We start from the raw sequence: 13,306 nt of genomic DNA on the forward strand, positions 1-13,306 counted from the left end.
ATGACAGAGCCACAATTCCAACGCAGAAAGTCTAATTTCACTCTTAATGGACCCTAAGACAGTGCTTGTCAAACTTGAGCGTGCTTAAGAATCAGCTGAAGAACTTGGTAAGGCACAGGTCCCTGGGCCCCACTCCCTGAGGTCTGATTAAGGAGGTCTGGGGTGGGGACCACTCCAAGCTCCTAGATGATGCTGACGCTGCCGGTCAGTATCGTCCATGTAGCAGACTTTGTTTAATAAATTACAGAGGCATTTCACAGCTGTCTTCATTGAGCAGCAGCCCAGAGGCTAAGGCACTCTCTGAGAATCAAGATGTCCAGGTTCTAAGCCAGGTGGTGCTGCCAGATGAACAAATATTAGCAAATCTATTTCCCAGTTTCCTGGCATCCCATAAGAGAAAAGAGAAATTGTTTTTCCACTATAAACCTGCTGCATGAGCAGACTAGGTGCTGTCAGACAAACAGACTTAGGGACTACTCAGGTGTATTAGGTGATTAGCCTCACCTATGTTATATCCCGGAAGTATCACTCAGGTGTTTGGTATCGTAAGCCTGGCTCTTTAGCCCTGGACTGGCTTAGCGTAACAAGGGTCAGAAATAATGCAGGCTATGGGAAGTGATTCTAAGAGACAGCTTCCTCATGCAAATGACAAAGAGGAAGGAAGCTAGTGATGAGAAAAAATGATTTTGAAATTTATCTCTTGGTCATCTTAGAATCCAGAACAATAAAAGCCAGTCGTAGCACAGGCACTCTTGCGTTGTGAGTGCTGTAGCTAACATGCAAATTGTGCTTACTACTGATTGGCAGGCAGTCTTCTAGAAGCGTACTGCATTATTTCATTTAATCCTCTCAGTCATCTTGTGATATAGATGATACTATCATCTCTATTTCACAGATAGTGAATCTGAACCTCAGAAAGTTCGGTAGCGCATCCAAAGTCCTAAGTACTGGATCAGTACAGATTCAAATACAAATGGCCACAGCTCCAGGCACCTGCTCTTAACTCTACCTTCCTTAGGACAAACAGGGTTCAAAATCCTTGGTTTCCAGATGAGCAAACAAGTGTAGCTGGGATGTAGTAAAGAAGTTATGGAGTGAACAGAAAATACAGTCTCTGATTTCAGAGACTTCATTATTGTGGATTCAAGGTGAATACAGAGGAAACATTAGAACATATTGTTTGAATATATAGAATGAATATATTCAAGTGCTGAGGTGCAAAGGTATGAGAGATCAACAAGATGATAAAGTAAGTGCACCAGTAAAACTGAGTAACATTTTAAAGGGAATATGGGAGTTGAGTTTTTCCATAAATAATGCATAGGGCACAGATAGAAAGGAACTGATAGAATTACAGTAGAGCTGAAGAGCCAATCACAACTGCCAGGCAGAGATTTTCCAAAAATGAAACGAGTTTCTGCACATGGGATTAGAACTTTACGTGAATAGAACCATTGATTAAAGCCAGAATTCATAACTTTGCTGCAATAACCATGAATACTTACTTTTGATTTTAATCACGGATGTATCACAAAAAAAGTTAGCATCTTAGCAACATTAATCAGAGGAAATATCCTAAAGAGCTTCCTCAAAGAGGTCTGAACTACAGACTGTTTGCAATTAATGGTGCAGGTAGTTTACACAATAAGATAACAGACTCTGAGATGGAGATTAGCATGCATGATGCTTATTGGGGAATAATCTCCAGATTTACACCAACCATGGATACAGACAGAAAAGCAACATAGGGCATACAAAGAAGTTTGGTTGTGATGTAGGCATAACAGGGGCCTCAGCTAATCCTACGGGAAGCTGGACAACCAGGACCACTCAGTACAACCTTGTCCTGAGTTGGAGGGAGGTTACATGGCACTTATAGTTACTACAGCTACTTGCTGTTAGATATGGGCTGCCACAGGGAAGTGAGTATTCTCGCCAATAAGGATAATTTTTAGAGAAGACAGTAGGGCAGGACTCTCAGCTTAAGAGGAAATAAGTGCTTCAGTTCAGAAAGTGATCTGGGTATGGGTAGTGCATCATGCATGCACAACTAGCAATCAGCAGTAAGTTAACCAGATAAGTTCCAGTCCTACTTATTTGGTAACCTGGTCATAATAGGCAAGATTTTATGCTCGTGAGTCCAATGATGGTATCCCCGCTGCCAGGAGATGCTATGCCCTAATGGGATGTGTTATGTCATCTCTACTTTTTCAATTAGATGTATCCATCACTGAAGTACATCTTTTCTTGCATGAAACAGTCAAACCCTAAAAAACCACATTTTTACTTTGACCCTAGGCTAATGAGTTACTTAATTAACCTCACAGTTTAAACAATTCATCAACCTGAGCGGTAATTCTGTAAAACTCACACAGATGGCAGCCTATGCATATAAGAGAGAAACTTCTTTGATGTCAGGAAAAATATTGAAAACCTAAGTTAGGGCATCATTCAAAAATTATTCTCAAGCGTAGCTGAATGATTTATGTGAAAGCCTGTAGTAAATAAGAAAGGCCACAACTTTTGTTGGTAATAACGTGTTGCATGCAGGTATCGGGACAGTCTTTTAAGTGGATGTGCGTAACGTGAGAATGAAAGAATGCCTGGGAGGACATCCGTCACATAGTCCCATAACTAGTGTGGACATAGTCCCGTGTCCTTTGATTTGTGTGTGACTCATTCAAATCACAAAAATGTGTTATCCTTTTTTACACAAAAGACCTCAACTTTGTAGATATAAACTTTGTCTCTTTTTAGTAGATTTTCTGCCTTTCATCTGCTTTGGAGAAAAACCGAACAAAATGCTTCAGCTTAGCACAACTGACACACATCACGAGTTAGGAGCACACACGCCAGAGCCAGAACCTGGATTCCAATTCTCTTTTTGCCATTATTGGTTGTATTATCCTGAAAAATTATGCAACATCTCTGCACCTCAGTTTCCTGATTTGCAGATGGGGATAACAACAGTGCATCCCTTGTAGAATTGCTATGAGTAAAGATGAGAGAATATACATATAGAATTGGTAAGAGGTCCTGGCATGAAGTATTAGCTATGATTCGCTATTATTATTATTCATAATTTAGATGGAGATGTGTAATACTATACATGTTTCTAATCACAGAAATATTTATTGAGCATGTAGCATAAGATTTATCATGTCACAGTTGTATTGCATAAATTATCACATTAAAACTTTTGAACAAGCTATTGGGTATGGATTGTGGGGCATATTTTACAGATGAAAAAAAAACTGAGATTCAAAGAGATTAAATAATGTGTCAGAGGTAAAACTACTAATAAATGATGGGATGGATTTCTAACCCTGGTCTGTTTTACTGGAAGCATTTACTTAAATTCTTTAATACTTCTGAAAGAGAGGCTACAACTGAATGTTACTGTCAGATTTTGATTTTGTAAATTCAGGGGCTAAAACAATGGATTGAAAGATTTGTCTTCCTCTTCCAACCAAAATATGTAAGAGAGGTGCTGTGATTTAAATTGTTAGCTAATACAATTGAGGATATTGCTAGCCTTGGATTTTTAGAAACAATAAACTAGAATCTTATCAAAGAAATGTTAATAAGGCCATGTGCTTGTATTTCACCTGTAGAATTGGAGAGAAGAAGCTGCAAGAAATGCCAGAATGTTGTCAAAAGATTGTGAATTGGTAGAGAGCAATGCATTTAAGAGGCGAATTACAAGTAGGCATATGACACACCTTTCTGCTCAAAAGTTCTCAGGAATTGTTAAGTAACCTGGTATGGGTGAGTTAAGTCATCTAGCCTGTATTTACACTTGCCCCATAAATGGTAGGAATTGTGGCCCACTGCACTGTTTCATTATTATTAATTTTTGAATTTAGAAATTCAAATTTTCAAATTCCTGATTCTGATCACCAAAAGAAAAGAAACCAAGCTCTCACTATCACAGAAGAATTCAGTAATATGATGATGACTAGCTGGAAAGCTGTACAGCTAGAAGGTTTCCACTCTATATATTTATTTCAGCTTCTCACAATGTTACCATGGGGCTATCCTTAGCTTTGGAACACTAATAACAGTTGAGAAGTGAGTTATATCCAACTCTACTGAGCTGCCCATGAGAACAATTTTAGGTGCTCAAAAATGAGTCCATCTCATGCCATGTATATTAGGTGGACCCCTGCTGGTTTCCAGAAAAGCCATCAGTACCTCCTATACAAGTAGACATTAATAACATTTATAGGATACTTGTTTATTATAAATATTTTTAAATATTAATGATACTGTATAATTAATTTTAAATATTAATGATTTAAAGTATTTACAGATCATTAATTTTAAATATTAATGATCTGTAAATACTTCCATATTTACAGATCACTGGGCATCTTTGCCCAATGTTGTTAAGCAGTGAATTAGCAATGTGAGTCCCCCTGCTATATTTACAGATTATTGGGCATCTTTACCTAATGTTGTTGAGCTGTGAATTAGCAATATGAGTCTTCCCTGCTCCAGAGAAGGGCAGTTTACTCCCAAATATCATATTTGATCAAGGCCCACGTCACAAGAGGATGGATGGTTAAATGAGCACATATTTATTTCAAGGTCTATGCACGATGAACACCTCTGTGTGGCTGCTTTCAAGCCATGGGCCTGGTTACAATGCATAGGTTATTCTGATTGGTTTCACCCTTCTCCATCAGCTTGGACATGGCAGAGACTGAAGTGTTGGTTGATCTGATCCCCAAGCTTGCAGATCATCTCCTACTGTCAAATTCTCAGCAAACTTGAGCACCACAAGTTTATTCATCAGTGAGAAAGAAAACTGTTAGCAGAGATAGAGCTGAGTTTGCTTCCTCTTATCAAACATTGCTTGGATGCCCAGTGAAACATTTGTAGAATAAAAGTACGAAAAGTATCCTTATAAAGTATTTCCAAATTTTGTAGAGTATGACCTAGCCCTTTTTCCTCCTTTCAGATACTTTTTGTGGAGAAAATATGCATCTGACATCTTATCCTATCTCATGGTCAAACGTAATCAGAATCTGGTACAGTGAGTCTAAGTATTTCAAGTATGGGGGGTGGACCTCGACAGATGATGACATGACGATTGAGCATCACACTCAGGTAAACTGTGTGCTGGCAAATATACCCATTGGTGAAGTGACTATAAGCATGCGTGGAAAACAGGCGAATGAGAACCATGGAAAATCATTCTATCCATTTTTTGCAAACTTACACCCTTTTAAGATTTTTGTTTACTTTTAGTGGGAAATAATATTTGGAAACCAGTATCTGGGATCTGGGTATGTGCAAGGACAGAGAAAAAACTAGGGAAGGGGTTGGAAAAGGAGGCTGGAACTTGAGAAATGCAAGAGTGGAAGGAGATGAACACAGAAGGGAAGTGGGACTCTGTCACTGGAGCCTTATTAGCTATCATCAATTTTACATTGTATTTTAAATGCAGTAGAAGTCATTAAACAGGTGAATGATTTAACCTGATTCATGTTTTTAAAATACCATTGGGCTTCAGTGTAGATAATAAATTAATTCTACAAAACTGACTTTGAATATCTAAATCAGGTGAGTTATTTTCCAGTAAAAAATAAATTAACAAAACTCATCCAGAGTGGATAGATTTAAACATTGAACACGCAAGAAATACAAAAATGTAAAAACAGCTGTTGTCCCCAAAGCAGAAGACTCAGATGTGACCGCAAAATCTATAATAAAATTTACTTAAAATAAAGCGTACTTAAGATTAATGTTAAAAGCTGACAAAGATAGTACATTTAAAACTCATAGACTTAAATCACTCATGTATAGCAATGCAGGCATTTCTAGGTAAAAGATTAGCAAATAGCATTCTTCTAAGACTGATATCCTTGGACAAAAGCAGTATGTGCCAGGAACCCAAGAATATTATAGCATTAGACGATTTATTTATATAATTTACGTTATCAGAGGATAAAAACCAAAATAATTACCCAGAGAGTTAAAAATATGACAAATGTGTGACATCAATTCCTACTTTCCATTTCTTTTAGATAAAAGTAGACTAGCCCCACTATTTCCATCAAAAGAGCATGAGCTCTATTACTTTGGAATAGTAATTTAATATTTCCTCTTCCAAACACTTAAAAGGTTTATTATTTAATCCCCACCATATACCTATGATGTAAAAGATAATATTATTATATTCCATTTTAGGAATAGGAAAATGAAATTTCAAGATAAAGCAAACTGGTAAATACCATCCCACCAGGAAGTGGTAGAGACAGACTTTGAACCTGACTCAATTTTTTCTCGAAGGTCAACTCGTTACTCTCCACCATGCCAGTTTTTTGATGATTAAGTAAAGTCCCTTCCATGCTTTGATTTTTATATGATCACCAAGCAGCCTTCATCAGGTTATTCCATATAGATTTGATAAGAAGAAGAGAATGAGTCAGGGTCAGCGATGGCAACTGGGTGTGCATATGTATGTGTGTTATCTAGACACATGGGAATCCTCCTGTTTCTAGGACTTCCTAATAAGCCATGCTCAAAGCATCCTAAAAACATGTGTGTTTATTTTCAATCAAGGGTAACAACATTCAGAGAGTAATCATTTAGCAAACTACCAAATTGTTAATAAAATAACCTTATCTTTACAGGTTGTTTGGGCCACTTCTTACCTTATTGGCTGTGGCATATCATCACGTCGTAAAGGAATTCAGTATCTCTACATTTGTCACTATTGTCACGAGTATGTACTTTACAGCTTAGCTTCACATAGCTTTTAGAAATATATTTCCCTTACTAGTTTCCCTAATTTAGTTTCTCAACCATTATGAAATAAAACTCAAATAAACATTTCTTTTCAGTTAAGAACTTTAGGGATACAATGTCTTTTAGCCAACACCTAAAACACTACACCCACACACACATATTTTTATTTATATTTTTCTAAATAAATCCTTATCTCAATATAATGTTCAAATTAGGCACTATTACCAGTCATCTCGCTATGTGTTATTCCTTCTTCAAGTACTATTAGTTAAGAGAAACAAATTTCATCTAGCTTAAGCAAAAAAAAAAAGGATATTTATTTTAACAATGCAAGAGTATTTTTAGAATGCAAGGGCAAAAATGCAGTGGAGTATCAAGAATGAACAAATGAAAAAGCCAAGTGTTTTTGTATTTAGCATTTTAGTATTGACATATGCATTTCCTTTAGAAATTAAATTTACATGTTACCAAAGGTGTGAGCAACAATTCCAAGAAGAGATCCTCTGATTGCTCTGGTTAGGGACAGCTGTACTCCTTTGTCTTGTCACCTCTGGTTATGAAGCAAGGCCAACTTCAGAAAAGGTAATTGCAAGAACCCACAGGGACCCACTTGTGTGGCTTGAGTGGTGATTATCAGAAAGCAGGGATTGTTCTGAGCTGGATATAAACCTCCATTAGTTTACTACAAATGCCAGTTTAAATGTTCTTCTGCTAAGGAAAGTTGTTGGTCTGCATATGTCTCCTTCAGCTACCTGTGCTTACTTGTTCAATACACAAGTCTTTCCTCCATAAGATGAGCTTCAAGTATGGTAGTTATTGAACTCTCAGTTCCCATGTGTGTAGCACAATAAAAGATATGCAACATGAATCAATGAAATTGATTTCTCTCATACTAAGTTACCGTATTTATACTTCAAATGAGGTCTCCACTGTCCCTGTAGATTCAATAGATGTAACATATTCATACAATAGCTCTATGTGAGCTCTCTTCTGGTTTTATCATGTCTTGATTTCAGTACTTAATATTTGTTGTGATTTTATCTGTGTGATTAGTACTAAAGACAGTAAGGTCTCCTTGCATATACAATGCATCAGTTGTACTAAATCCTTATGGGAGCTCATGGTCTGCAGTAAACTTCTGACAACACAGAAAAGTAGAATACATGGGGCTGAAATAACGAGAATTTTCTCAGCCAAAGATGAGGCCAAGAGTCTGACAAAACCCCTTGCTGAACTAAGTAATGTTTCTTTTATAAATTCAAATTTTAACAATTCATTCAAGGAGAAATATATCAGATAGAATGTTGTTTCAACTAGAATATTTACTTTATTTTTTATGCAATATTAAGTGCAAATCAGGAGTTTGGGGTTTTTTGAGCACGCACAAGCCACTCGTTCTCCTTGCTTGGCCTTGCAATAAACCTTCCTCTACTCCAAAAGAAAAAAAGATTTAAGTGAAAATCAGCCATAATCCCCATTGTTTTCTTAGATATGTAAGGGAAGACCGTTTTCTCTGAAATTTTAAATTGGCTCAAAACAGGAAATTCTCATTTATTCTCTCTCCCCAAACTCCAACACTTTGGCTTTATCCATGTTGTTGTACTTTCATCTTTTATAATAGTGCACGTGTTTCTACAAATGACACTGACATGTATCAAAATTCTCATGATATAGGGCAAGATGAAGTTAGAACATCTCCAATTTGACTCACTTAAAAATTTTCTTACATTATTAAGAACCATGCCCTTTTACGTAAATGTTTATCAAATCCTTATGGGTATAAATAAGGATAAGAGTCCTATCATAAATGTTTCTAAAGCCCCCTGCTTGTTAGAACTTGACTGTCCAAAGAGATGCAAATTGTCTCAAAATATTCTTAGCACCTCAGAGTTGCCTGCGGTATATTCAAAAAGATAAATTATTCTCATTCTGAGGCTAGAAATCTTACATGTCATAGAGATTACATACAAGTGGTTACAAGTGGTTTTCAAAAATTGTTTCATTGTTTTAAATTATTTTAATTGATTTTCAATCGTGAGTAAAATTTTATATGCATTTTTCAAACATCAATTTTATTAGGCCCTTTTTTCTTTATTCTTTTTTAAGGGGCAATGATCCTGACAAAAAGAATGTACCTTATAATAAGGGAACTCCATGCGGAGACTGTCCAAATAACTGTGAAGATAAACTTTGTAGTAAGTTTTACATCTCAGTGTGCTTACTCTTGACTGTTGATCTGGGAGCCATGTGTCCTTAAAATCAAGCATGTAACAATATTGTACTTTTCTATTATTTTTTCTTCAATCATCCCAAAGGAAAAATCAACGTTCTCTGATTTCCCTTCCCCCACCCCCAGAGTGACCCAGAAGACCACTGATTAAATCTTTTGGATTGGAAATTAGAATGTCCAAGTCTAAACTCAAGGTTCCACCCTAAAGCTTAAAGTTCCCACCCTAATATGGGCACCTCGGATAACATGTTAATATAAGTATAAATTTTTCTCTGCTCTATAAAAAGTTTCTTGGCTCTCTTATTGCAGCCCTGAAGTTGGACATCTTGCTTTCAGGTTACCAGTGTTCTCAGATTACCTGCTTGTCATAACCTCCCTAACCTGCCTGACCACTTATCATGGCCGGCAATTTCTCACTGAGTGATCCTTATTCTTTGAAGTTTCCGTTGACACACTGGAAGATATTAGCTGATGATCACACTGTCCGTTTACCGCACTTCCTTTCATTTCCTAAGTAAATCTTACCTAAAATGTAATATTAACCACATGAGTTCCAATTACATGTTCATTTCCTTAGATAGCAAAAGTTTCTTTTTATAGAGCTTCCTGCAGGCATAATTCCTTACTCCACAGGGATATGTTTATATCATAATTTTCAGTAAGTTTGTGGAGAAATAACAAACCTCCCAAAAAAAAATATCCTTTACCTTCAGATTTGTAAGACCAAAAAACTTATTTTCCTTCACCTGACCAGGTCATTCTGTTTGCTTTTAAATCCTATCACTTTCAGTAATTCATTTCTGAAAATAAATGTACTTGGAGAAAGATCATATATCTACTAATTAGCTTTGCTACAGGGAATGGGGTAGGTTTTTTTTATCCAAGAGACAAAAGCAATGTCTACAATGGAATTGAAAAATGCAATAGAAGTGAAATGAGAGTAGAAAAGAAAAAAAGTATTACTTAAGAATATTGACTATATAACACAGAATATACATCTCTTAAGCCCTTTACTCACCTATAAATGCATGAGAAAATGAGAGATGAGCTTTTGAGTCAATATCGGGTAACCCTGCTTCTTCCTTTCAGCGAACCCTTGCATCTACTACAATGAATACAGTAATTGTAAGACACAGACATGAGGTCCTGCCTGCAGCCACCTGTCAGTTCAACGACTCTGCAAAGCTAGTTGCCTGTGTCCCACTGAGATAAAATAGCCTTTGTTATTTGCAGCTGTAATGTGCTGTTGAATCATACCTTTGACCTTACTTTGCTTCAGCAGTTTCCCCTGCATTTCATGTGGTTTTAATTACACCCGAGATCTTAATTTTCACTAATCAAATATGGGCATCAGTATGTTTACGACAGTGCCCCTCACTCCTGTTCTGATACATCGTGAAGTAACACTGTTTTAAACTTTCTTAAAGCTGGGGTGAATATGATTGATGAAGTATGACTGAACTATGAAATATGATTTAAATATGAGGCAGTTCAACACCTGCCTCATATTTAAATCATGTGATGTCTCGTTCTCAGGTTGACATGATTCAGTGGATTGGATAACTGATTCAGCAACCTGTGCTAAAGGAGGGTCCTTCCCTGTTTGTCTCCTTCCCCTGCTTTCCCAGGTCTCCAACCGCCCTGATGTTTGTCTTTCCTGTACAATTTACATGCACGAATAATTCTTCACTTCTTAACTTTACTTCTACCTTAAATCAACTATTAAAACAATCCACGAAGCAAAGAGTTCAGTCTCATTACTTGAAAGGTAAACATTGGTTAATTGGAAATGATTTAAATGTCTCATTGTTTCATTGCCATGTCTATACACGTTTGTAAAGCAGGGCAAGAAAACCTCGTGAGTGCTTAATTTAACAAAAGATGTATTCATCATTGATTACAGGCAAGGGGTAATCCATATATGGAGGATACTGTCTTCCTCATTTCAAACCGAATTGGAACATTAAAGAAACCTAGTGAGGAGGGCTGTAGTAAACAAAGAGCCCATGGCTCTTCATTGGATGAGTCCTTGCCAAGAAAGAAGAGCCCTTCGTCTTCCTGTTGGGCTCTGCTATCCTCACAGAGTATGAGAGCTTCCCCTTCTGGTCTCCTGACTCTACTTCACTGAGGTTTCTGTTTATTAACCTTTCACGAGGGCAACTTTTTGAATACTTCCTAACCTCACTCCAATGACCACAGCTTATCAGGAGTGTTTGTGGACACAGCAGCATTCTTACACCTAGACTTGAAATCTCATGGTATGTTCCAGGGTCGCCATCGGGGGGAGTGTCAAGACTGGACTCAGGAACCCAAATACATTGTTCTATTAAAAACAGATGTGTGGAGACAGCCCACACTCTGTCTATGGAATGTGTATCTCTCTAAATAAACCTGCTTTCAGTTTTTAAAATAAACACGTGTGTGTGTGTGTATACTAATGGATGTTCAGAAAACCTGTAAAACAAAGGTAGTAAAGAGCCTCATTGAGGGCAAAAACCTGATTAGATTGTTGGGTTTGTAGTGGAGAGCAAATGGGCACAAAAGTGGATCCGGGTTACAGGGAAACTTGAAGGAAAGACAAACTGAATGACTTGGATTTGATGCCATAAGAAAAGGTAACACATCTTGATTTTCAATTTAAAAAGCTCTACAATATAGGCAGAACACTCTATGACATAAATCACAGCAAGATCCGTTTTGACCCACCTCCTAGAGAAATGGAAATAAAAACAAAAATAAACAAATGGGACCTAATGAAACTTCAAAGCTTTTGCACAGCAAAGGAAACCATAAACAAGACCAAAAGACAACCCTCAGAATGGGAGAAAATATTTGCAAATGAAGCAACTGACAAAGGATTAATCTCCAAAATTTATAAGCAGCTCATGCAGCTCAATAACAAAAAAACAAACAACCCAATCCAAAAATGGGCAGAAGACCTAAATAGACATTTCAAGAAGATATACAGACTGCCAACAAACACATGAAAGGATGCTCAACATCACTAATCATTAGAGAAATGGAAATCAAAACTACAATGAGATATCATCTCACACCAGTCAGAATGGCCATCATCAAAAAACCTACAAACAAGAAATGCTGGAGAGGGTGTGGAGAAAAGGGAACCCTCTTGCACTGTTGGTGGGAATGTAAATTGATACAGCCACTATGGAGAACAGTATGGAGGTTCCTTAAAAAACTACAAATAGAACTACCATACGACCCAGTAATCCCACTACTGGGCATATACCCTGAGAAAACCATAATTCAAAAAGAGTCATGTACCAAAATGTTCACTGCAGCTCTGTTTACAACAGCCAGGACATGGAAGCAACCTAAGTGTCCATCATCGGATGAATGGATAAAGAAGATGTGGCACATATATACAATGGAATATTACTCAGCCATAAAAAGAAACGAAATTGAGCTATTTGTAATGAGGTGGATAGACCTAGAGTCTGTCATACAGAGTGAAGTAAGTCAGAAAGAGAAAGACAAATACCATATGCTAACACATATATATGGAATTTAAGAAAAAAAAATGTCATGAAGAACCTAGGGGTAAGACAGGAATAAAGACACAGACCTACTAGAGAATGGACTTGAGGATATGGGGAGGGTGAAGGGTAAGCTGTGACAAAGCGAGAGAGAGGCATGGATATGTATACACTACCAAACGTAAGGTAGATAGCTAGTGGGAAGCAGCCGCATAGCACAGGGAGATCAGCTCTGTGCTTTGTGACCACCTGGAGGGGTGGGATAGGAAGGGTGGGAGGGAGGGAGACATAAGAGGGAAGAGATATGGGAACATATGTATATGTATAACTGATTCACTTTGTTATAAAGCAGAAACTAACACACCATTGTAAAGCAATTATACTCCAATAAAGATGTAAAAAAAAAAAGTTGCAGTAAATGATCTAGAAGGAAAAAAATAAAAAATAAAAAGCTCTACAATAAAAACTTATTTCTATTCAGATGTAAATGGAGGCATGTGTAATAAAATTATCCAAGATATGCAGATGGACAACTGCCTATATTAGGGGTCACTGTTCTAAGCATTTGGTAACCTGGTCATAACAGCTAGATTTCTTTACTAGTGAGGGCATTAGTGTTCCCTTTGCCAGAAGATCTTATGCCCTGATTGGGTATTTTCTGTCAGTTCTACTCCTTCAGGTACATATAGTTTGATAGGAATATGTCTTTTTGTATGAAATAATTAAAAGCTGTAGAACCATGGTTTTCTCTCTAGTCACTTCATTCATCTCAGGGTTTAGAAAATTCATTCACATGAAGGGTAATTCTAGAAAATGACCACAA

At 37.1% G+C, this 13,306-nt stretch overlaps 1 protein-coding gene across 1 annotated transcript in view; it reads left to right on the forward strand.

The window, feature by feature from the left end:
* CRISP1 (cysteine rich secretory protein 1) overlaps positions 1-10,203 on the forward strand; it is a 30,365-nt gene extending 20,162 nt beyond the window's left edge. Inside the window, 5 exon segments of the mRNA XM_029243273.1 lie at positions 3,615-3,705; positions 4,964-5,112; positions 6,642-6,733; positions 8,863-8,951; positions 10,076-10,203. Coding sequence (XP_029099106.1) covers positions 3,615-3,705; positions 4,964-5,112; positions 6,642-6,733; positions 8,863-8,951; positions 10,076-10,203 — 549 coding nt within the window.
* The last annotated feature ends 3,103 nt before the right edge of the window (positions 10,204-13,306 follow it).

This window comes from Monodon monoceros, unplaced genomic scaffold (genome assembly GCF_005190385.1).
Source record: "Monodon monoceros isolate NGI ecotype Baffin Bay Population unplaced genomic scaffold, NGI_Narwhal_1 Super_Scaffold_3, whole genome shotgun sequence".
Classification (NCBI taxonomy): domain Eukaryota; kingdom Metazoa; phylum Chordata; class Mammalia; order Artiodactyla; family Monodontidae; genus Monodon; species Monodon monoceros.